The 22,778-nt window shown below is 39.3% G+C and overlaps 1 protein-coding gene and 1 long non-coding RNA gene across 5 annotated transcripts in view; both read left to right on the top strand.

The window, feature by feature from the left end:
• The first annotated feature begins 1,180 nt into the window (after positions 1-1,180).
• Positions 1,181-5,385, top strand: LOC112245381. The gene is made up of 3 exons (XR_002952722.2): positions 1,181-1,322; positions 4,479-4,691; positions 4,783-5,385. It is a non-coding gene; the product is annotated as an uncharacterized LOC112245381 (long non-coding RNA).
• A 766-nt stretch (positions 5,386-6,151) lies between these two features.
• The window catches only part of LOC112234558 (dachshund homolog 1), a 260,077-nt gene continuing 243,450 nt past the window's right edge, over positions 6,152-22,778 (top strand). For 3 of the 4 annotated variants that reach the window (XM_024402760.2, XM_024402751.2, XM_024402746.2), the window contains exon 1: positions 6,153-6,984. In XM_024402760.2, the coding sequence (XP_024258528.1) occupies positions 6,440-6,984 (545 nt within the window). In that variant the 5' untranslated portion in view covers positions 6,153-6,439. Of the gene's footprint in view, positions 6,985-22,778 lie in introns of all 4 variants that reach the window. The other variant, XM_024402737.2, reaches the window with a different exon arrangement.

The raw sequence follows: 22,778 nt of genomic DNA, 5'->3' as shown, positions 1-22,778 counted from the left end.
AAGCCAGCATAACCTTGGAGAAACAAATAATAAAGATCCTTCTTCCTCATTAGCCTTGTGTAGAAGAGTGGTTGGGTGATTAATGAATGCTGGGTGAAGGGACATTTTAAAAGACTTACACAATATCACAGTGTCTGTCTCAAATGGCACCCTATTCTCTATATAGTGCACTAGTTTTGACCAGGGTCTATAGGGCTCTGGTGAAAAGTAGTGCACTATATATGGAATAGGGTGCCATTTGGGATGTATGTAGCCCATCACTGCTGCTTTCAAGTGTCATGTCATCATAGGGGAAAGTGGTTGACCACCAAGTGCTAAGTGATGATGCGGATAATAAATTGCGGCTGAAATGTAATATATGGTGGGCATGATTCTTTGTTCGGCGCAGCGTACACCAACTCGGCACAATTAAACTTATTCATCTCCCTGGTGTTTTTAGTTCATCAATTATATTGTGATACACTTAATGTCCATAAGGGGATGATATATGATTGGTCTAATTATTTCTTATTCACCATGCTTTCTAAAGCATATCAATTTTGTTAATACAATGTAATTAAAACACGTCAGAGCACTACAAGTTGCTGGCTATATTAATGACTATGAAAATTATTTTAATTAAATAGCCAATTATAGAAAAATCCTAACCATGAGAATTGACATTTAAATTAATTTATTTGAAATTGCTTTTCAACATTGTTTTATCAAAGCTTTATGGGGTGAATACATTACTACATCAAACATTATATGGTGTCATTGATCATGCAGAAGTCTTTTGAGGTGATTACAGTTGGACAGTACTCATTTGTTTGCAACACTAATTTTCTTGGCAAGACTGGCAACCAAGTACATGCCATGACGGTTGTCAGGGTTGATCATTGCAACACTTCTACCTGCTAGTTGTAGTAGGGAGAAATGACAACATTAACACATGTTTTCCACAGTCAGTTCCTGTAATTCTACTTTAATTCCAACAAAAAAACATATCAATCTTCATTGGTTGACTTGACAAGACGAAATAGCAACAGACAAACAGGGAACATCAGAGTAAATACCAGGGACTAATGGGGAAAACAGGTGACACCTGGAGGTGGGTGGAGACAATCACAAAGACAGGTGAAACAGATCGTGGCGTGACACGTGCACTGATACATTTCAAGCTCTTGTACTACTTTTCAAGGCTTGACATAAAGGAAATATACAGAGAAACCATGTTGTCTACAATTGGTAAAATCTCATGTGAAGGCTTATGAGGTATGATAGAGCTACAGGCACTAACACCACAGTACATACTGGACAGCTGCATTGGATTGAGAATAACAGTGGGTATCACACAAAACATGGTGTTTTTCTTCTTCTTCTAAGGGCACTGTGTTTTGATAAAGGGTCTGATTTATAAGGAAATGCCCATACAGCTTGCCAAGGCGGTTACATAATTTCTTCATCTCTATTTTATTCTCCTCTTCAAGAAAGCTAATTAGAGTGATTTTTTAAAAAGATATTACAAACGCAATGATTTGCAGTTAACCCATGCACAAAAATGTAATAGTGGGCATACGCCCGAGTGGTGCAGCGGTCGAAGGCACTGCATCTCAGTGCTAGAGGCGCCACTACAGACACTCTGGTTTGAATCCAGGCTGTTTCACAACCGGCTGTGATTGGGAGTCCCATAGGGCGGTACACAATTGGCCCAGCATTGTCCGGGTTTGGCCGGTGTAGGCCATCATTGTAAATAAGAATTTGTTCTTAACTGACTTGCCTAGTTACAATAGATTCAATTTAACATCAACAAAAGCAACAAAAAACAGTATTGTGACATTTATTGTATATACTGAAATCTTAATATGGTGCATATTTAAGCAAAAGGTTAGCGACATAAAGGGCAAATAGGTTGCCTGGCTATGAATTTTAAGCAGCTATTGATTTTACACTACAAGCCCCCTCTTTCCCTAAATTATAATTTTTAAAAGGCACACTGCTTATCTTAAAGCTGATCTGACACACAACTAGAATGCATTTGGTGTTAACTCAGAGTATGTGCTGCCCCTTCCTAGGCCATCATTGTAAATAAGAATTTGTTCTTAACTGACTTGCCTAGTTAAATAAAGGTTAAATAAATAAAACATTTAATAAACCATTTACACATGCACAATACATTTTAACGGTCTACTAATGGGTTATAAATTAAAGTTATTAAATTTTACCGTAGTGTGTTACTTATTGATGATTGTGCATTGCATGTATAGATGACAATCAATGCAGTTTGCTTATGAACTTATTTTATTGTTACAAAATGTAATTACATCAAAACAAATACAAATACAGTACAAGAATGGTTTTTGGTTTCCTGTTGGTGGGATACATTCATTAGACAATATGTTGCTTGGCTATTTTGTAAAGTAATGGAAAGAAAGCTTGGAAATCAAGTTGGCTGTACATTAATACCAACATACTTCTGATGATTAAATTATAAATACATACAGTGTGTGTAAATAATTAACACTAGAGATGTGTTATTATATATTGTCTAACTTTTAAAGATACAGCTCTGCATCTCCATCCTACAGTTAAGTGTGTCACACAACTTTTATCTTAGTCTTATCCCATTCGTAACAATAGACTTATGTTGACATATGTGACACCTGATTCCCATCATGCATTACTAACTTCCAAAAGCTCCTCTTTAAGAGGTGTTAAGTTTAGGGAAGTGAATGTATGGGAAGCAATCAGTTTTATCAGTCAATTTCACACTTCACCTGTCACAGAGTACTCATTTATGACAACCGTCTTCAGATCCAATAAGTACCTACCCAGTACACAAACAATGTCCTCCTGCTTGCTATTTTCCACTTTCCCTACACCCAAAGCTATAAATTCCTACCACCAGCAGGTGAAAAGACTTTGCCATTCAAGACATGATCTCTGCCGAGTAGCCCCCACTCATAGGACCGCTATACGCCCTTGTCAGGCTGCTTTTGCATCTCTGGCATTTAGCCTCCAATCAGAAAACACCTACAAGCCCAAGGAAGGCCATCTAGCCATGAGTTAATATTAATTATACGGCGGGTGGGTCTAATCCTGAATGCTGATTGGTTAAAACCACATTCCAGCCGGTGTCTATTCTACAAGTTACCACCAGCTAAATCTATGACGTTAAAATGCCTATTTACTCACTTCCATCTGACTCACTTCCATCTGACTCTAATCAACATAGCCCGGCACTTTATATACTTGATCTCCACTATAAAAAGCATCTAGACATTATCCCACATTTCTTTTAGACTAACATTTAGCTGAGATTTGTATAAACCTTGCTGCCTGTCTCTCCGACATTTGCAACATTGTTTCAATATTCAAATTCGTTCTCCTGCCGTCCCATAGTAATGAACGTGTCGGGAGTCTGACAGACAGGCAGGGAGCGTTTCTCAGGCAGTCTAAATCATGAATCAGCTGGCATCATTTTTATGTATATATACAAAGAAATGTCAATTGAAAAAAGGTCAAACAAAACTAAGTCTTTCCAGCTTCCGTTTGAAAAGATTGTGTTAGATGTGTGGTTGGCTAGCTCCTCTGAACAACTGCCTTGACGAGAGAGCACATGTTCTATACCAGGCGAAAGCTCGCCTCATTAGCTCATTGTTATGGATGCATCCAACTAAATGTCACTAGAAAACAGCTTAAACAAATGCAAATGCTGCTATTGCTGTTATTCTGGCTGCTCTGTTTGACGTGACTGTAAGTTAGCCGTAGTTGGCTAGCTACCAAGCAAGGGTAGCCAGTATGGCAATGGAACATTTAGAATGAACGACTGGGTCGCTCGCGTCCATGGATACAGAACAATAAGACTGAATGACTGGGTCGCGTCCATGGATACAGAACAATAAGACTGAATGACTGGGTCGCGTCCATGGATACAGAACAATAAGACTGAATGACTGGGTCACATCTCTGGCAACCAAACCGATAAAATGAAGGGCTTGGGTAGCAACCCTAGATTTGTGTCGGGACTATATCTTGTGGAAGGATGAAATAGTATGAATAAATTCAACAAAATAACATTTTTAATGGAAATATGTCAATCATTATTTTAATATGTTGGTAACCCACTATATAAAAGTGATAATACCAGAGAAGCCGGTGTTTGGAGGACATATTGGCACGGTTTGCCAACACCCGTGCCAATATATCCTCCAAACACCAGCTTCTCTGGCATTATCACTTAAAGACAACAGCAAGGAATTTGTCTAATTTTACAAGCTTTTTTTTGTTGTTTCTATAAATACCTTACATTTGTTGTGGTTTTGTCATGTGTAAATGTGGGCTATTCTTTTGGTGCTGAAATCCGCCCACACTAGTCGCCTCTCAACTCATGGAGGTATGTAACGTCACATTCACTTAGACCAGAGGGGACTTTGCCTATCTGTTCTTTCTTGCACAGTATTTACTTCATTTCAATGTAACATTATTGTTTCAAACAGGGCCAGAAGTGAGACACTACAACGGTGCCAAGTTTGGGCCACATTCAATGACAGAACACTGTATATAAAATAATGGGTGCCAAGACCTGAGTTCGACAGTGGGGCGATTGCTACCTTCCATTCTGTCGAGACGTTTTTACATCGCCACAACCTGCACTGGGGCAGGGAATAAGGGCTGTTTCAGGGACTTATTTCTGAACACCATTCGTCACAGTAAGTTTTGATATTATTAAATGAGTTACACTTGTTTTCTCTACTTTTGAGTAGATTCAAATGTAACTCAATGTTCTTTATTTGTGTATAGTAGCCATTCAGAAGAACCCTGCAACCTGGGATGCCACAGATGAGGGGGTCCAGATTCATGTCACCCGTTACCCGAAAGGGACCTCCGATTGCGAAGGCGGGAGGCGACGGCGCACAAGGAAGAGGGATCCGATGCAGTGTGGGTCAACTTCAAGTCTCAGACAGCCTGTCTCAAAGCCACCACCTTCTTATGTCACCTCACTGCACTACTAATGTATATACTTTCATATAACTATGCTGTATGGTGTGTACCTTATTCCACTCACAATGTACATGGGCAAACAATGTCCATACTATTATCCCAAAAGTTTTTATTTGTATTTTTTATCTGCATGCCTCATACTTGATTTAGTCGTTTTCTTAGTGTTATGTAAATGCAATGTCAGTTATTTGACTGCTTTTCTATGTTACTTATTTGATATACTATGTCACTTTTGTCACCATTGCACTGTGTGAGAAGCTTGCAAATACATGACAATAAAATTCGATTTGACTGGATTTGGATTGGTCATCACCAGTGGATCCAGGTGACCAGGACTGGCCCTCGTTATCTGATATATACCACACACACATAATCATTTACAGTACTTTTCCATAAACCTTTTTCAAATGGCATCCAATGTATCTTAAATAATACAAATCTATAAATAAATAAAAAATACGTGGTGACAGGGAGTAGCATTGCCCTGGCTTGATAGTGAAAAAAATCGTATTTCTTCTGACTGGCAGCTGTAGTGTCACTGGTCGGGAGAGGGCGGGTGGGCTTTGTTAGGAAATCCACACGTGAACCGTAAAGCACGGCTGATGCTTGACAAAGCCGCCTATCGCGGGCGCCGGGTGAATGAGGACGATGGGCAAAAAAGCTGTTGCATGGTGTTTGACCATTCTGGAGAGATGCCGGTCTCCCAGATGCTCATAGCTGATGCAGAATTTAATTGACATAATTGCACTGAACTGTGATTTGTAAATATAAACCAATCTAAAGAGGTATAATATGTTTGATTGATTTCAGTTTTCAAAAGTGCATTTAAAGAAGACAAGCGATAATTGCGTGAAAGTAGGGCTACTTTTATCAGTTAATATGTTTACTTAACAGTCACTTAAAAAGTGTTACAATCCTTCCCGGTCTCCCTTCCTTCACTGTATTTGCACTCAATGTCCCTTGACGCATGCGATTACGTATGAGATGCAACATCTCAAAAACATGTTTTAGATTAAAGAAAGCCATATAAAATAATGACGTGTTATATAATATGATACAATGACTTGTAATAATTTCCTAACTAAATAAAGGTTCAATAAAATGATAATTCAATTTAAATTCTGTCTGTCTTTTCTTCAAGGGTTTACACTGTCCCCTAGCTCCTCCCTCTCTGTACCTTGTGACAACCACAACTCATCAACAGAGCATATGCGGAGCCGCACTTATCTGCTCATTCTCCTCCTGTCATTCCGCCTTCTATCTTTGATCATTGTCCCACCGCGCTCAGCCCAAACCCTCACTCACCACCTATTTTCAGCATCTCTTCTACTCCCCAACTCATCAGAGGAGCTAAACTCCCGTGGAATCTTTCATTTGGAGTTCCTCGACTGCCGCACTTTTTTTCCGCAGGAGTGGTTTTTATACTTTGAACTTACTCTTCTTCCCCTAGGTGACCATGGCCGTACCGGCTGCTTTGATCCAGCCAATCCCTCTGGTCCAGACGCCTTCGATCTCCACTCCTTCCGCGACCACGTCCCCGCCGTCAACAACTTCTTCCCCGTCTCCCTCCGTGGGCCCATCCGGCCAGAACCTGTTCCGCTCGGAGCTCCTCGCCAACAGTAGCCCCGGCATCTCGACCCCGACCGGGACTCTGCCCAGCAAGCCAGTCTACTCGACCCCGTCGCCTGTTGAAAACACCCCGCAGAACAACGAGTGTAAAATGGTAGAACTGCGGGGGGCGAAGGTGGCGTCTTTCACCGTGGACGGCTGCGAACTCATCTGCCTTCCCCAGGCGTTCGATCTGTTTCTGAAGCACCTGGTCGGAGGACTGCACACCGTGTACACCAAGCTGAAGAGACTGGAGATCACACCGGTGGTGTGCAATGTGGAGCAGGTCCGCATCCTGCGAGGTCTAGGGGCCATCCAGCCAGGAGTCAATCGCTGCAAACTCATCTCCAGAAAAGACTTCGAGACTTTGTACAATGACTGCACCAATGCCAGGTGAGTGGAGACATGAGAGATGCTAATTTGATGTATAGGTTTTACGCAAGCAGAAGCTTAGGCGTCAAGGTAGAAAAGCTGTAACACAGGAAGGGGGAGACATTTTCCATTTTGTGGAAGTCATATGTTTCAGATGTCATTTAGCTGTAATGACTGAACTTTAGGTCATTTTTGTAATGCTCTATTGTGCCAAATCTGACTATAGGCATATGCTGTTATGGAGTTTTTAGTAGGCTAAACAGGGAAACACAGATGGACATGGCGAGGGCGCACCGCTTGAAAAAGTTGTGGCAGGTTGATGGCAATTGAATTTATTCTTATTGCAAAGAGTTGTGTCAGTGACTTGCTCAACCCAAACGAATGTTAAAACGGAACAGTCACATTTTAGTCATTTGAAAGTGTTACTAAATTAGGCTACTTGGAGGACGTTTTTATGGCCTGAAATTAAAGTGTCCAAAACCCACAACAAGTTGAAAACCATTGCCTGGATGGAAAGCTCACACATGAAAATATATGAGTTTACTATAGAATACTACATTATAAACTGGGTGGTTCGAGCCCTGAATGCTGATTGGCTGACATACGTCATGGTATATCAGACCGTATACCACGGGTGTGACAAATGTATTTTTACTGCTCTAATTACATTGGTAACCAGTTTCTAATAGCAATAAGGCACCTCTGGTTTGTGGTATATTGCCAATATACCAGGGCTAAGGGCTGTGTCAAGGCACTTCCCGTTGCCTCGTGCTAATGAACAGTCCTAAGCCATTGTATATTTGCCATATACCACACCCACTCGGGCCTTATTGCTCAAGTATACAACAGACTGCAAAAACTCTACAGTCAATACTACAGTAATATCTTCAAAAACACTACAGTCAATACTACAGTAATGTCTTCAAAAACACTACAGTAATTACATAGTATACTACAATATTTTAATTTGCATAGACCCTGCCCATTACCCTCCCCATATCCAAATTTGTGCCACCCATAACTGAGACACCTACATGCCAAGTATAGACTATATTATGTTCCCTACAGGTTATAGAAAAGAGCAGGTGGTCTGAAGTATGTGTTAAGACCTCAACCCTACTTATCTACATGACCTACAGGTTATGGAAAATTTTCTCTTTGAGTACTTTGTCCAGTAGTTTTCTTTTTAAGGACAAAGCCCCCACTGTTTTGTAAAATATAACATATCCAAAACACTACATTATTACAGTAATGTCTTCAAAAACAGTATATTAAATACTACAGTAAATACTACAGTATACTACATTCCACAAAAACAGTAATTACTATAGTATATAGTCAAGTATACTACAGTCAGGTCCGCAACTCTGTGTGTGAGCATTACCACATTTCCACTCTAAATTAAGCTCACCATTAACCCTACTTTATTTTTAAATGACATTGAAATAAAAGTAGGTTATCCTATATCAGCTGTCCTAGCCATAGGGGCAATCATTTAAAATTCTTTGAACTTTAAATTAAGTAAACAACATTTTAAAACATTAGACCATAGAGAATTAAAATAATTGGATTTAAATTGATTAATATACTGTTCATCTTCAGATTAATAAATACTTTTCATAGGATCATTACAAAATACACTTTCTTTTGCCAGCCATGCCAATGTGTAGGAGGATTTTATGGGTGACAGATTTAGGTAGAGATCCATTTTTGATTTAAAGCCATTTTTAGTGTGCTGTTGCTCATATGCTGTGATGTATTGCTCAATCTGATAGGATGGGTTTTATCAGGCCAAATATGCCATCTAATCTGTTGATTGATTTAATATTGATCTGCCATTGCAAAATGAGCTGGAAATGCAAATATGATGGAAAGTCTAACATGAGCAGAGATACATATTTTATGGCGGTTATGAGAGAGTCCTTGAGGCCTTAACATGAATGCGCTAAGCTGTAGTTCACTCTGGATAAGAGCATCTGCTAGATGACTAAAATGTAAAATATAAATGTAAAATGTAAAAACAACACTATCTGGGCGCAATGTTATGTAGGCGCCATTGTTAGGCTCAATGTTACTGGTGTATTTGAGGATGATGTTGAGTGTGTAAGATAATTATTTTATTACACTTTGCTGTAAGACACACTTGCTTGCATAAACACAAATATGCGAATGGACTCACACATTTTATTGTCACAGACAAATAGGAATTTATGGGTGGGTTCACATAAGGTTACATTTCTGAATTTAAATATTCAGTAATTTGCAGTATAATCAAGAAAAAGTATTTTTTTGTTTGCTGCTACTGAATCAATATTCTGAAAATAATGCACTGAAGGGTTATTTACTTTTTGAAAGTACATATGAATTTGCTCACAATGAATTCTGAGGAAGACACATCAATGTTTGCAATGTATATAGCAGAATATGCAAACATAGCATTTTGACATTTGACCATGTGTATGGGCCCTGTATACTGAAGATCGTTAGGTATTTATTAGGATTGAAAATGCATTGCTTTTATCAAATGATGTTATCAGCTTTCATCAGTGTTTTGAACTTCTTTTCAATGCTCTTCGGATATGCTGTGTCTACATGTTGATACCAATGGATTCATAAACTACTGTATTTCCACATTTTATCTCTACATCTGGCCTTAACACTAGTTTTATTCTACACCCTATTCACATTCACACACAATCAATTAACCTTACCCTTTCTTATCATGCAGCATTTACACAAACCTAACAGAAACTGTGACCTCCCCTTCAGATAGAGTTCTGGAACAGTTCTAGACCACTCTGTTTCCTATCCCCAATGAGAGTTTCACCTCTCCGCCCTTTATTCTCTGAGTGTGTGGTTGAACTCATTGGGTTGTGAATGGGGAGGTGGGGAACGGCCGGCCGGCCAGACACACACACACACACACTCACACACACACACACACACACACACACACACACACACTGTCCCATTTCGGGAATTACATCATAGGTTTGAAACAGAGGCATCTGTCCACTGGATATAGGCATAGTCAGGTGCTAACTTCTAAAGAAGAAGAGTAACTTGTATTAACATAACTTGGTTGACCTATTTCTGTTGTTTGGAGCTCAGTCAGGTTTGTAATTTAGAGCAATGTAGTCCATTGTAGCTTTTTAGTCCACCAAAAAGGTAGGCCCATGTAGGACAATGATACAGTTTATTCAACATTAGTGCAGTGGCCTGACGTAGTTTTGTTTTTTATCCAAAGTCCTTTTCACAATGACGTTATACTCTTTCATACAGTGGTGATTTTCGGTGACAATGGTGTTCAAAATAGTCCTTTACCAGTGGTGGTCCGTGACGTTTAAGATGAGGGAGGATGATTCTTTTTTTATGAGCATGGCCTTATTTTTATTACAGCATATTGGATGACTGTCATTCATATTCCATTTATCCAGCTCAATGTAACATCAATAGGTTTAGGCTACTACATGATACTGTAATTTTCCCTGTACCGATCATGAAGTTAATACAACCTAGCCTATGAATGAAAGTTTACAATGTAGGTGCACAGGTCGAGAGAATTTTGAGTAATCACGGTGACAGACATTGACACATTTAATATCTCCTTCACACTCTTGCCTGCATTTAGCTGGTCTAGGGTGTAATCATTAGTCCAACAGTTGCAAATGTTTATCCCTGTTCCGTTCCGTTTGCTTCTGTTTAAGAAACGTTTTTCAACAGAATCAGCAGAAGGAATACACACCCGATCACAAGCAAACACAGTTCACTCTCATACCAGATACATGTAAACAGCTTGTTGTATTTATAATTCCTTCTCGCAACTATCTACGTGCTCTCCTCCTATCACCTTATCCCTTTGCTTGTGGACTTCAGTGCACAACACATCAGCTGTCAGTTACCAGGTGAAAAAACCTTTCCAAACCAAACCTTCATATCATGACTGCTAACCTCTACACACATTCTATAACGTTGTCACGTCATAGTCAGCTACTAGAACTAACGCATTAGTAAACCCGCTACAATCATGCAGTACAGTGTAGTCAGTAGCAATCAGTTTAGTAGTTACACTGGCAGGCCCCGGTGGCAATAAAATAACAAAACCAAAAGATTACCTTGACTTGGAAGAGTTCAAGTGTTGGATAGCCATAGCCAGCTAGCTAATATAGCATCTCTCTATGTTTGAGCTGGGTGTTTGAGTAGGCTAGACAAGCTATTTGCATTTGACACTAGCTAAGTAAGTGAAAGTGAAAAAATATATACTGCAAAATATATTGTAGCTACCTCTCTCTCTCTCTCTCTTTTGCCTCTCCTTATTTTGGAAGAGATTAATTTGTTCAGAATTGTTCAACTATTGTCTTTTTTTCTCTGAGTCAAGTACTCACCACATTTAATGCAGTGCTAGCTAGCTATAGCTTATAGGTGTGGCAGGTAGCCTAGTGGTTAGAGTGTTGGGACAGTAACCAAAAGGTTGCCAGATCGAATCCCCGAGCTGACAAGGTAAAAATCTGTTGTTCAAGGGCAGAACAAGGCAATTAACCCACTGTTCCTAAGCCATCGTTGTAAATAAGAATTTGTTCTTAACTGATTTGCCTAGTTAAATAAATGTAGAATAAAAAAGTATGCTTTCAGTACTAGATTCATTCTCTGATCCTTTGATTGGGTTCACAACATGTCAGACTGCTGCTGAGGCTACTGTAGACCTTCATTGTAATGGTTGTAAATACCGCAAACCACACATGTCCAAATGTGCACTTCACATTACCATATATTAAAACTTATGCCATTAACGGTATCAACATTTCTGTTCGATGCACAGTTACAAGGATGCGTTATACCCTGGGTTGTCCTGAACAGAATGAGGCTATGTTTGTAATATTATGAAGAAAATTAACTGCGGAACATGCATTTGAATTCACTCATGACTACATTCTATGCGTCCCAAAATGACAATCTGTTTGTCTGAAGTGCCTTTTGAAAGCCAAACACTGTAAAATCATATTTTATGACTTAGCTAGTCATGTTGGCAATAGAGTACATTTTCAAATGATGCCCACCTGACCCAGATTGTGATTTATAATGGAACGTTTTTGGATTGCGTAAACAACAACTGTAATTATGTGGGCACGCAGGGCTGTGTTCAAAACAAAAAAACTGCAAGTGTGCTTGCCTCAGTTCCTTAATGGCAAAGCTAGGAGAGCAAATTACTTAGGAACTGTGCGCAGTTTGGAGAGGTGTGTGGCCACTCGGCGACACAAGTTCGATCTCTCACTCACTGTAAACATTGTTTTTTCTTATCTTGCACCTACACCTATTTATTATGTTACTGAATGTATCTAGAATATTTTCAGATGTAGTTATTGACAAATGCTGTGAAAAGTGCAGCAAATGTAAAATGCACATAATCAACAGCGTAATGTTTGGATTCATTCGCGTTAGGTGAACTGTTGTGTCCTCATTTTTAGTCTGATAATTTCCCCATAATCTACAGTGTTCTCTTTCAGTTACAACCATTGTCATGCATATGCTTTTTATAGTTCTTCCGTTAGAATAATTTACATTTGTCCCTATCCCATATAATCCAATTTCCACAAGTGTTAAGGGGTTAAAACAATAGACTCAATTCAGCCACTGTGTAAATAACGACAGGTCATCCCTTCTGGGCCCATGCAATGTTACGTCTGATGTCTGACCAAGATGTGGCCTTGGGTGTAACCTTGCCACTATATGTATTATGCTCACTTTAGTTTACAACTTTTTTTGAGTACGTTAGAATATGTTTTGGGTATGTAACTTTGTGTGTTGTTGGTGGCACTTTATTTGACAGTTCACTTTTTCTATGTTTACTAAAGTAATATGGTCATGTTGATACATTATTGGTGTGCTTGCTTTCATTGCTGTGTGATATCCTATAGGTCGGATGCCTTCCGTCCCCAATGCCAACGTCTCGACGAGCTGCATATAGGCTACTGTATCTATTTCTGTGCAGAGTGCAATGATTTATTTGCCTTTCCTTCATGTACTTTCAAGGGACTCTTGCCAGATTCAAATCCTGAGTCAGTTCTATCCCTACTCTCACTCCAGATTACCATTGCCCCTTCTCTTTCACAGATCCTGGATCAGTAATGATACGTTCCTACTGTCACCACTGTTCCTTCACACATAAACAAATCCTAGGTCAGTTATACTCCTACTGTCATCCCAGATTACCACTGCTCCTCATTCCCCTTCACACAGACACAGATCCTAGGTCAGTAGTAATATCCCTTCTCTCACCCCTGTCCAGCACTACCACTCCTGATCACAAACACAGATTCAGTTGTAATATCCCCACCATCACCCCAGATTACCACGGCACCTTTTTATCCTTCACACAGACACAGATCATAGGTCAGTTATAATATTCTCACTCAGTGTTTTCCATAAGCGCCAGCCATCGGCTAAATAGCCGATAACAGACTCATTTTCACACTTCATTAATTAACTAAGCTAATTTTAATCTGTTGTCTGTCCCGCCTCTCGGTACCGGTGTTATTTTTGTGCGCTCCGGTTGGCAACAGTCAAAATAAATCCCGGTGGAGGGAGAAAATATGTGCATCCTTAAATCCATTTTCCATTCAATTCTGTATTGTTTCTAAACACTTGATAGAACACAAACTTATTTTCTTAGGTTTTTGCCACAATAATCTAAATTGAAAGACTAGATTTTGTTTTTGCCACAATAAATTATATAGACTAGTTTTTCAACTAGATTAGTAATCTAACGCCTTCCCTCAAAGTCCCACCCACAGTGATTGATTGACAGGTCTGAAACCCTACCAGCTCTGTGACAACAATCCCACTCAGAGGCCAAACTGTTAAAGGGTAGTTCACCCAAATTACAAAATGACACATTATTTTCCTTTAAGTGTCCACAGCAGCAGAGCCAATAAAATACATTATTTGAAGAACAAAATCATTGTGGCAATTCATATATTGCAGTAAAACTGTAAATATGACTTTAATCTCAAGAGAAGACCGGTTTAATGTTAAAAAAGGTCATCTTACTTAGAAAAAAGTCCTGATAATATAGGCCTAGGCCTAGACAATATCCAAAACGACTAACAACGTACTGAATTCATACATTTCATACATTCATACAAATTACGTTCAGCAATTTTTATTGTAATGTCTTTCTACTCGATACCACTACTAATTGTATCTGAGGCCTCTAAAATAGAGCTGATTTTTTTTCAGGTGACCAGCCCAGAACTGGCTACTTTTACTATTTAGCTGGCTACTCCATATTTTTAAGTAAACCACTGCCCACTGTGACCCCAGATTACCACTGACCCTTCCGCTCATTCACACAGACACACGTCCTAGGTCAGTAGTAATATGCCTTCTATCACCCCCGTCTAACACTACCACTCCGATCCTTCACACAGACACAGATCCTAGATCAGTTATAATATCCCCACCGTGACCCCAGATTGATTACCACTGCCCCTTTTGCTCCTCCTTCACACAGACACAGATCCTAGGTCAGCTAATATTCCAGATCTTCCCTTACTGTACAGTATTAAGACACCAGGCCCACGAGAAAAGGCTTTTTTTTAGAGTCAAATGTTTCCTGTTCTGTTATGTCTGTGATGTTAGATGAATGGTGGTGAGGTTAAGGTTCAATGAAATGGTAGCGTGGTATTGACAGGATAGTGTATTTTATTTTCTCCACAGATGTCACCTCTCTCTCTATTTTTTGCTATTCCTCGCACCCTCTTATTTTGGCATGTTTACACCTAAACAAACATATTTGCAAATGAATGTAATTGTTTTGTTTAGTACTCAGTATGAGCTTGGCACTAAGGGTGCCAGCTTGTCTAATGCCTCTAACCTCTTCCGTCGCTCGCTCGCTCTCTCTCGCTCTCTCTCGCTCTCTCTCTCACTCACACATTCTACTTTCTCCCTCTCTTGGCTGAGCTCTCTCTTATAATATATTTGTTTTCGACGAGGCACAGTTGTGTTTACAGGTACTCAGTGGAGATTTCTGGATCCGATTAAAATCACTCCCCAGTCTGAGTGGGTGCTAAGAAACCCGTCACCCCGGCAACCACATCCACGAGGGAGTCGAGGCGATAATAACTTTCAAAACAGCAGAGTGACAGATGCCTGACTAGAGAAAGAGGAAGAGAGAGATAGAGAGTGAAAGATGTTAAAAGGTTTGTTAAAAACACAAATTCACTCAAGCACTTTCTTGAAAGTGAAAGTCCCATTGAAATCCCACTCTCGCATCGTGTTGTTGTAAGGATAGAAAATAAATAGTTATAATTTCCTTTTCTATGTATTGTCAGCACTGTTGTATTTAATTAGCTGCATGCTCAAATCAACGGCTCATCTGGCAGATGGCGGCTTGGTGTTTTTTTATGCAAACAAATTGGAGTCTGCTTGAAAACCAGTTTTATGAACTTGTCTTTCACAAGTGTAGATATCTAGCACTGATATTTATATCCTTAGTGATATTTAAATAATTATCCTGATCAATTGTTCACAAATACAGAAAAGTTATATCCGTTTGCTCTTCATCTCTTAAAAAATACAAATTCATATGTGAACATTTGGAATGCTTATTCATACAAATTTGACATTCTATCTTTTTAAAGGGAAGGTTTTGTTTGTTTGATATTTGGCTAATATCATTGCTGGATTTAGGCTTATTTTCATGGCAAAGAGGCTTGCATTGTTCATTTTCCTGTTGGATGAAGAAGCTGTCCAGACTCAGCCTATTTGCATGCTTTCACTGGATAGTAGCACAAGTACCGTTGTGTCCAGGATGCCAGATCCTTTTAACAAATTATTAAGTACTACAAAAACATTATACAACATACTGCAACATACCTGTTTTAATATAAGGATTTTCCATTGTGAATTTTCCTTAAATACATTGAAGTAATTTAAGTTTTTCTATTTTAAGTTGAAATCACTTGAAAGATCTTTTTATTATTCCATCCATCAAATATAATTATCAAACTGGATTCAACTAGTTTCATCAACAGTGATATTGCCCTGTCTGATCCATACCTGTCCGACACATTTTGGCTCGATTCTTTTTTTCCCGAGCTCTGCCCCAAGCTCAGTTATCTCTGGCTTGTCTTTAGTCACCAGTATCCATCACATTACTGGTACATTTAGGGAACCATGGCAGAAGTCACTGGCGATTGTTCCAGATGCTAAACGCTAGTGACAGAAGTTAGAGGAGAGCAGATGAGATTTCCTGATTGGAGAACGAATGCCGGGGCCCTAACCGGTGCTCCGTCTAATATGGTCATGTAGAGGAATTGATATTCCTGCTAAATTAATTAATTTTTCATATAGCCCAAAGCTGGGGAGTTTAAAAAGAGTGCACACTTGCTGGTTTTCCCCTATTTCCTCCCTCTTAAAAAAAATGTATTGCCTAATCATATTAATACTTTTGCCCCAAGGATGAAAAGATAATTTTACAAATGCATTTGGAACTATGTATCACTGAGTATTTATGATTAAATTATGCAAATAAGTCCAGATTGTCTAATTAGGATTGATTTGAGCAATAGATGTAGTGGAATCTGAATACAAGCATGTCCAAAGAGCAGAACATGGAAAATGACAAGGCTGGAATCCTTAAAAAGTGTGTATCGTTGGTTGTCTTTCTTTTTTTTCTTCCCCTCCTTCCAACTCTCTCTCTCTCTCCAATTCAATTCACCCTCTCGCGCTGTCTAATTCGCCATGGCCGTATCAGGAGTTAATTTTCTCTGGCTTAATTTCTCGTCTGACTTGACAGGAAGAGGAAGCCATCAGGGATGGAATCTCAGATGGGATTCCTGCAAATTTCCTCTTGTTTTTTATTTATCTTCCCCTCTCTCTCTTCTCCTCCCACTCTTCTTTTCATTTTCGAGGAGGGGCTATCAGGGATGAATCTTCTTCTGAATAAACACTCCAATGTTATTCCTGCAGTATCGATGTTTCTCTTTTAGCCCAGCGCTGGATAGTAAGGATGCATCCCAAAGGGCACCCTATTCCCTATACTCTGTACTACTTTTGACTAGAGCCCTTTGGGACTCACATGGCTCCCTGTATAGACTAGTGCACAACTTTTGACTAAAGTAGTTCACTATAAAGGGATTGGGTGCCATTTGGGATGCATCCTAAGGGTCTCCTCCTCCTTATTAATGGGGAATGTAATAAGGCAAGAGAATATCATCGGATGAAAATACCTTTTGCACTGGTTGGAATTCTGTGAAGTAATGACATTTTATAGTAACCTCAGCTTGTGCATGTTGGGAAGGTGGTATTTTCATTGTGTGCAAGTTAAATGTGAAATATTGTCATGTATTATAGATCTGTATCTTACTGGACACTGATTGTCAGCAATATAATTATTATAATGAATTATAGTTAGTCATTTACAGCATTTACAGGTTTGGGTACCCGTCGCAAGACCCACTGGTTGATGCTTATTTATAAAACCCTCTTAGGCCTCACTACCCCATATCTGATATATCTACTGCAGCCATCACTCTTCACATACAACACCCGTTCTGCCAGTCACATTCTGTTAAAGGTCCCCAAAGCACACACATCCCTGGGTCGCTCGTCTTTTTAAGTTTGCTGCAGCTAGCGACTGGAACGAGCTGCAACAAACACTCAAACTGGACAGTTTTATCTCAATCTCTTCATTCAAAGACTCAATCATGGACACTCTTACTGACAGTTGTGGCTGTTTTGCGTGATGTATTGTTGTCTCTATCTTCTTGCCCTTTGTGCTGTTGTCTGTGCCCACTAATGTTTAGTGTTGCTACCATAATGTTGTCCTGTTGTGTCATGCTGCCATACTGTGTTGTCATGTGTTGCTGCCATGTTATGTTGTTGTCTTAGGTCTCTCTTTATATAGTATTTTATTTATTATTATTTAATATCAATGACGGTCTTTTGGTATGCCGTCATTGTAAATAAGAATTTGTTCGTAACTGACTTGCATAGTTAAATAAGGGGGAAAATATAAATAAATATTTGTGAAATGTGCTCATTGCACATTTTTTTTAATGAGCATGGCCTCATATCTATTAGAGTATATTGAATGACTGTCATTCATATTCCATTCACCCAACTCAATGTAACATTGATAGGTTTAGGCTACCTCATGATACTCAAATATTCCCTGTACCCATTATGAGGTTGCTACAACCTAGCTTACGAATGTAAGTGTATAACTTACGTGCATATGTCGAGACACAAATTGGAGTAATCAAGGTGAAAGACAGTGACAGATTCAATACCATCTTGCGCACTCTTGCCTGCATCTAGCTGACCTGGGGTATAATCATTAGATAAAACAGTTTCGTTCCATTTTGCAACCAAAACTAGAGTTTCGATTGGACAAATTCAGGTAGGTCTATTCCCTTTCACTCCATTTGTTTCCGTTTAAGAAACATTTTTCAACAGAATCGTCAGAATGAATACCCCTGATCACCCGCAGTAACCGCTAACCGCTACACACAGCCTACATCGTTGTCACCATATTAGCTGACGTCATAGTCAACATAGCTTACTATAACTAATGCTTAGTAAACCCACTACAATCACACAGTACAGTGTACAGCAAGCAGTATATCAGTTGCACTGGTGGGCCCCGAAGTCAATAAATGAATAAAACCAAAAGCTTGCCTTGACTTGGAAGAGTTCCAGTGTTGGATAGCCTTAGCCAGCTAGCTAACATAGATAGCATTCCTCTCTATTTGAGCTGGGTGTTTGAGTAAGCTAAATTAGCTAGCTGCATTAGCTAGCTAAGTAAGTGAACAAAATTAAATTAAAGAAATTGATTTCTTCAAAACTGTTCAATTATTGTCTTTCTCTCGCTTTGAGTCAACTACTCACCACATTTTATGCACTGCAGCGTTAGCTAGCTCTAGCTTATGTTTTCAGTATTAGATTCATTTTATGATCCTTTGATTGGGTGGACAACATGTCAGTTCATGCTGCATGAGCTCTGATAGGTTAGAAGACGTCCTCCGCAAGTCATCATAATTACTGTGTAACTCTATGGAAAGGGGTGAGGACCATGAACCTCTTAGGATGGAAAATAGCTGTCCTCCTGCTAAACCATGGTGCTACCCCAGAGAATGCTGTTGAGGCTATTGTAGACATTCATTGCAAAACAGTGTGTTTTAATCAGTTATTTGGTGATGTAAATATATTTAGTATAGTCTTATCTAAAAACCTTTTTAAATATATTTCACTATTTTTATTTTTATGAAATTCACTGAGTAGGATGGTCCTCCCCTTCCTCCTCTGAGGAGCCTCCACTGAGTTTCACTCACCACAGGGTTCAATGTCTACCATTCATCTAATTTCCAATCTGTATTTAGCATCTCTGATCTAATTGATGTGTATCTCTACGGAACCTTGGTGAGTCTTTCTACCAAATACTACAGCTGAGTGTCCCGCCAGCTGCTTCCATAGAGAATCATCATCTCCACAAACCAAAACAATATTTATGCACGTCATTAGTTATAATTCAATACACACAAATTGACTTGAAAAAAAAACTGTCTTAAATCTGCTGTCTGGGCGGATTTGAGTCTTTGCTTTAAATAGCTTTAGAGGCTCTTTTCTTGTTTTCGTCAGGAGGTATTGAGTGAGCAGATGCTTTGAAAAACCATAGAAAGTGGTGCTGGTCTCAAGTGTCATTAGCTTCAGGCCTTTTCCAAGTGAGCGCCAGGTAAAGATTAGATAACAATCAGGGGCTTTAATAGATACTGTTGGAGGCATTGGAGCCTGTCTGAAGCTAACAACAGAAGAAGAGGAGAGGAGAGGGGGTAAACAATGTAATTTCCTATCTAGTTTCTCCCTCGCAATGGTGTTATCACTAAGCCTTAAAAATGTGTTTGTTCACAGTCGTGGAATAGAAAATGTAGGGCAATATTTTGCTCATACATCAATTTCAAATTAATTTGGATGAAAGGTGTAATTTTTAAAAATTAAAGTTGAATACACACATGTCCAGTAATTCACACATAAACACAGCACTTGATTGCAACATAGAGGAACAAGTAAAACTCGTCCAATGGGTTACAATGCTCCAAATTCACAGTATGCATCAATCGATGTGTTTTAATATCTGCAGGGTTATGCCTCGATCACATCAACAGCGTTATTGCGATTTGGTACACTAGTAGTACGTTCATTTCCAATGGAACGCTGCATTTGCCTTGCAGCATTGCTTTGCAGAGGCAGTTGCAGTGCGTTTTTTTTGTGGTGCATATGTGGGATTTATGAAATTGTGTGCTTAGACAGCTTGACAGAATTGGAAGCAGAAGGGGAATGTTTAACTTTTGTTGCACACATATGTGATCGAGGCGTTTAACGTCTGCAGCCAATCAGTGATGTTTTCCAGACAGCTAGCTACCACCCAAAGCCTCCTCCCGACCCCACAAGAGACACGTGTAGCTGTAATGAACATGGTCAGAACCCAAATATAAGCTTTATAGAATTGTAAACAAACACTGTATCGCCTCAATACACGGTTAAAACCATCATTTTCAGCTCATGGATCAGACCTTGCATCTATAGCTACGTCTATGAAGTTTGAGTTTATATTTCTCCAGCCCCATCTCTCAACTTTTTATTAAAAAAATGATAGGGTGACCTTTGCTGTTGTTTTAACTGCAGAATGCTCTTTTAAAAACTCCTGTGCTGCCACTACAGTACAGTAACCATGGCGCCCTAGCTATTGTTACCCTCCTCCTAAAAAGTGACAGTCAGGTCCTTGGAGAGGTGACACTCAACTCTGCCGTGGGAAATCTATAGCACTGCATCAACCAACCATACACTTACTTGGCCAATCAGAAAGAAGGATTCTTGCTACTGTACACCTGGTTGAATAGAAGCTAGAAGCTAGAAGGTAAATGGTGCACAGAACAGACAATGGGCTTTAAAGACAATGTAGTCTCAATCTCAATGGATACGATTGTGTTTTTGATTTTACTGCCAGTTGGTTATTGCAAAATATAAAATGTGTTCTTTAATTTAAATTGGTCAAATGACTATACATTTAATTTGACATACTGGTATTAGTAGAGGAAAAAGGGGATGGTGAGTGTGTGTGTGTGACTGTATGTACTGTACTGAGTGTTGTATTTACACGCAGACTTTTTCCTGCTGACCTCTTGCCAGGTCCCCCTCCAAAAGAGGTTTCTAACCTCAAGGGTCTTTTCCTGGTTAAATACAGGTTAAATTAAAAAAAAAAAATAGGCTGTTGAAGTTGGTACATACCTGTGCCTTCTGTGTGTTTTCAACAAAAACGGTCAGTAGCTCCTTTTCTGGTAATTCCACAGTAGAGCAGAAAACACACAGCGAGGCATGTTGCCTCTGGAAATGAACTGGGTTATGATAATACACCACCTCTTGGCTGAAATGGTCTGTCCACATACATTAACCCTAGTTAGCCATTTCTCAAGCGCTCACTTCAACAATCACCAAATTATCAACCACCAATGCACTACCGTCATATTGTACATGTCAGTTATTTAAGCCAAATCACCTATACACTCCATTTTCTATCGTTGTGATAGTTGTTGTCTGTATGTTGCCTATGTGATCTGCAACCCATGTGTAGCTTGTCTCTCTTTCACCCTCTCCATCTCTCTCCCTCATTCTTCTCCCTCTCTCTTCCCCACCACCCTCCATCTCTCTCTCAATTCAATTCAAAGGGCTTTATTGGCATGGGAAACATATGTTTACATTGCCAAAGCAAGTGCAATGGATAATAAACAATATAAAATGAACAGTAAACATTATACTCACAAAAGTTCCAAAGCAATAGAGACATTTCAAATGTCATATTATGGCTATATACAGTGTTGTAACGATGTGCAAATATTTAAAGTACAAAAGAGAAAATAAATAAGCATAAATATGGGTTGTTTTTAAAATGGTGTTTGTTCTTCACTGGTTGCCCTTTTCTTGTGGCAACAGGTCACAAATCTTGATCTTGCTGCTGTGATGGCACACTGTGGTATTTCACCCAACAGATATGGGAGTTTATCAAAATTGGATTTGTTTTCAAATTATTTGGGGGTCTGTGTAATCTGTGGGAAATATATGTCTCTAATATGGTCATACATTTGGCAGGAGATTAGGAAGTGCATCTCAGTTTCTAACTCATTGTGTTGGCAGTGTGCATATACCCTGTCTTCTCTTGAGAGCCATGTCTGCCGATGACAGCCTCTCTCAATAGCAAGGCTATGCTCACTGAGTCTGTACATAGTCAAAGCTTTTCTTAAACTTGGGTCAGTCACGGTGGTCAGGTATTCTGCCACTGTGTATTCTCTGTTTAAGGCCAAATAGCTTTCTATACTGAACAAAAATATAAACGCAACATGTAAAGTGTTGGTCCCATGTTTGAAAAGTGTTGGTCCCATGCTGAAATAAAAGATCCCAGAAATGTTCCATATGCCCAAAAAGCTTATTTCTCTCAAATGTTGTGTACAAATTTGTTTACACCCCTGTAAGTGAGCATTTCTCCTTTGCCATGATACTCCATCCATGTAGCATATCAAGAAGCTTATTAAACAGCATGCTCATTATACAGGTGCACCTTGTGCTGGGGACAATAAAAGGGCACTCTAAAATTGGCACTTTTTTTCACACAACACAATGCCACAGATGTCTCAAATTGAGGGAGCGTACAATTGGCATGCTGACTGCAGGAATGTCCACCAGAGCTGTTGCCAGATAATTTTATGTTAATTTCTCTACCATAAGCCACCTCCAATAACATTTTAGAGACGACGTGTAACCAT

Source organism: Oncorhynchus tshawytscha, linkage group LG03, assembly GCF_018296145.1.
Source record: "Oncorhynchus tshawytscha isolate Ot180627B linkage group LG03, Otsh_v2.0, whole genome shotgun sequence".
NCBI lineage: Eukaryota > Metazoa > Chordata > Actinopteri > Salmoniformes > Salmonidae > Oncorhynchus > Oncorhynchus tshawytscha.
Note: the sequence above shows the minus strand (reverse complement) of the source record. Positions and strands in the feature narration are given on the sequence as shown.